This window comes from Fonticula alba, assembly GCF_000388065.1.
Source record: "Fonticula alba strain ATCC 38817 unplaced genomic scaffold supercont2.4, whole genome shotgun sequence".
Classification (NCBI taxonomy): domain Eukaryota; order Rotosphaerida; family Fonticulaceae; genus Fonticula; species Fonticula alba.
In genome coordinates, this window is record NW_009242974.1 from 2,181,733 (window position 1) to 2,184,510 (window position 2,778).

The 2,778-nt window shown below is 61.8% G+C and overlaps 1 protein-coding gene across 1 annotated transcript in view; it reads right to left on the bottom strand.

Annotated features, from left to right (window-relative positions):
• Positions 1–932: 932 nt before the first annotated feature.
• H696_03017 (hypothetical protein) overlaps positions 933–2,778 on the bottom strand; it is a gene marked incomplete at its 5' end in the record, with an annotated part of 3,157 nt that continues 1,311 nt past the window's right edge. Inside the window, 2 exons of the mRNA XM_009496903.1 lie at positions 933–1,380; positions 1,525–2,711. Coding sequence (XP_009495178.1) covers positions 2,097–2,711 — 615 coding nt within the window. The 3' untranslated portion in view covers positions 933–1,380; positions 1,525–2,096. The remainder of the gene's footprint in view (positions 1,381–1,524; positions 2,712–2,778) is intronic.

Below are 2,778 nucleotides of genomic sequence, written 5' to 3' on the forward strand. Positions count from 1 at the left end.
GAAAGGGAGAGGCGCGAAACCGTCCCCGCAGCGCGAACCAGGAGTCCGGGGAGCCGACAAAGGGGAGATAAGGTCCGCTGACGCCCCGGACGACAAAAAATCTCACCTCGCCCCGGGCGCGTATTATTTTGCACCCTTTTGACCAGCAACTTGGGCGAATGTCATTTCTACAGGGGTGCCCTCGCTCCCCTGGGGGATACACTTTGGCCCCCTCCCCCCCTCAGACGTGTGCTCTTCCGATCTACCAGGAGTCCGGGGAGCCGACAAAGGGGAGATAAGGTCCGCTGACGCCCCGGACGACAAAAAATCTCACCTCGCCCCGGGCGCGTATTATTTTGCACCCTTTTGACCAGCAACTTGGGCGAATGTCATTTCTACAGGGGTGCCCTCGCTCCCCTGGGGGATACACTTTGGCCCCCTCCCCCCCGCCGTCCCGGCCCCGGCGAACGCGCGCGCGCGCGGATGACGCCCAACCAAGGCAGTGGCGTCATCCTGGGACGACCGTGAACTTTGCACCACATACGGCACGCCGCCTGGGTGGTGCTGCTCCCTGCCTGTGCTTCCTCAGTCGGGGCCGAATCAGGAAGCACAGGCAGGGGCGGACAGGTCCAGGTGCTGTTGCCGGGGTGGCCGCCGCACCCCCGCCCCCCGTTGAGTGCGGTGCACAAGGGGGGGAAAAAAATAGACCAGGAGAAGAAAATGATGAAGGTATTGTATTGCCGGAGAAGGGCACTGACACATCGCGGCCTGACTCCTCCTCGTTCCGCAGGAGAGGGGGGAAGAGGGAATCGTCTCTGTGGGGCGAGGCAAAAGACTGGCTACTGTACAACTCAACCGCACAGAGGGGAAAGGAAGAGGAGGAGAGAGCAAGGGCGCACGATGGAAGGGGAAGACAAGAAGAACTAGTTCACAAGGGCTGAGGGAAGAGAGAGAGAGAGAGAGAGAGGGGGGGGGAGGAAGAGCAATCCCCTCTTGGCAGGACCGGGAAGGAAGAGAAGGGGAATGGGGGGAAAGAGGAGCGAAGGAAGGGCAGCCACCAGGGCTCCACAACACAACATTGCGGCCTCTATCCCCCCGTCCCTTGCCATTTCCGGGGGAGGAGAGGGGGGGCAGAGGACGGGGCCTCGACCGGCGTGCCATGAGAGGAGGGAGGAGTGAAGAGGAAGACGGGAAGGAGTGCGTGCGACTGGGCGGCCACAAAGCTAGACATGCACATCATTGCTCCTTTGGGCCTGTGCACCTCTCTCTCGACCATCTCTGCTGCCTGAAGAGGAAGAGAGACGAAGGAGGAAGACACAGGAGCAAGGAGGAAGGAGACACGACATCCACGCGAAGACCCTTCATCGGCCACGGAATGACGGGAAAGCACATTGCGAGCGTCTGAGAGAGAGGGGGGGGGAAAGGGAGGAAAGGAGAAATGATCCGCGGGGACATGCTGCAAATGTCAGCTCGGAGCCGGTGCGACCATGGGAACAAAGGCAAAGAGGGGAAGAAAAGAAGAAGAAAGGGCAAATGGAGACGCACCCTGCTGTGAAGAAGGAAGGAAAGGGGGCAAGCGACACCGAAGGGGTCCGAGGAAAGGGGAGAAGGGGTGGGGGAAGCGCAAACAATGCAGGCAGACAGGAGAGAGGGGAGGATGTGCGCCTGTACAGATGTGACATGCGTGCGAAGGAGGCATGCGGCCTGTGTCGCTCCGAGAGTGAGGAGGACGGAGAGACGAGCAGCCACCGCCAGGGCTTGACACACGAATACACGGACACGCGCGAAAGATATACGCATGTCCACATACATACACACACACACAGTGAGGAGGCGACAGGGGGAGAGCACAGCGGCTGCCCTTCTCTCTTGTGTGCACACGCGCGAAGCAATCACACAGACACACACGGAGGCCGGGAGGAGGAGGAGGAGGGGGAGGGGGAAGAGGCCGCGCCGCCAGACGAAATGGGGCACATGTGAACTCACAGACACGCGCACACGCACATGCGCATCCTTCCCCCTCTCCTTCGGGCTGCACACCAATCAAGGGGAAGAAAGAGAAAGGACGACAGTCGAAAGGAGGTGGAAGGATGGCAGACGTGGTGGATGCAGGCCATTTAGGCCTTGCCGGCCTTCTTGGTGGCAGGCTTCTTGGCGTCGGTCTTCTTGCCGGTGGTCTTCTTGGTGTCAGCCTTCTTGGTGGTGGTCTTCTTGGCGTCGGCCTTCTTGGCGGCCGAGGCGGCAGCCTTAACACCGGCGGCCGCGACCTTCTTCTTGCCGGCGGCGGTGGTGGCCTTCTTGGTGGCCTTGCCGGCGGCGGCCTTCTTGGCCACGGTGCCGGTGGTCTTCTTGCTCGGGGTAGCCGGGGAGTCGGTCTTCTTGCTGGGGGTGGTGGCCTTGGTGGTCTTCTTCTTGGTCGGAGTAGCGGGGGCGGCCTTCTCACCGGCGGCCTTGGTGGTCTTCTTCTCGGCCTTGGCGGGCTTCTCGGCCTGCTTGGCCTTCTGGGCCTCCTTGCGAGTGTCGGCGCGCTGCTTCTCGCGGACGCTGGCAGAAAGCTTCACCGCACCGGAGGGGCCCTTGGGGAACTCGAAGACACCCTTGGTCAGGCCACGACGGAGAGCCTGGCGAACCTGGAGGCTGGCCTGGTCACTGACCGGGTAGTTGGCCTGGATGTACTTGAGGATGGCCTGGCGGGAAGAGCCGCTGCGGTCCTTCAGGGCGGTGATGGCGTTCTACAATGTGCCGACGGAGGAGCGAGGAGACACGTGTCAGTTTGGGTGGATGCCAAAGAAACATGGA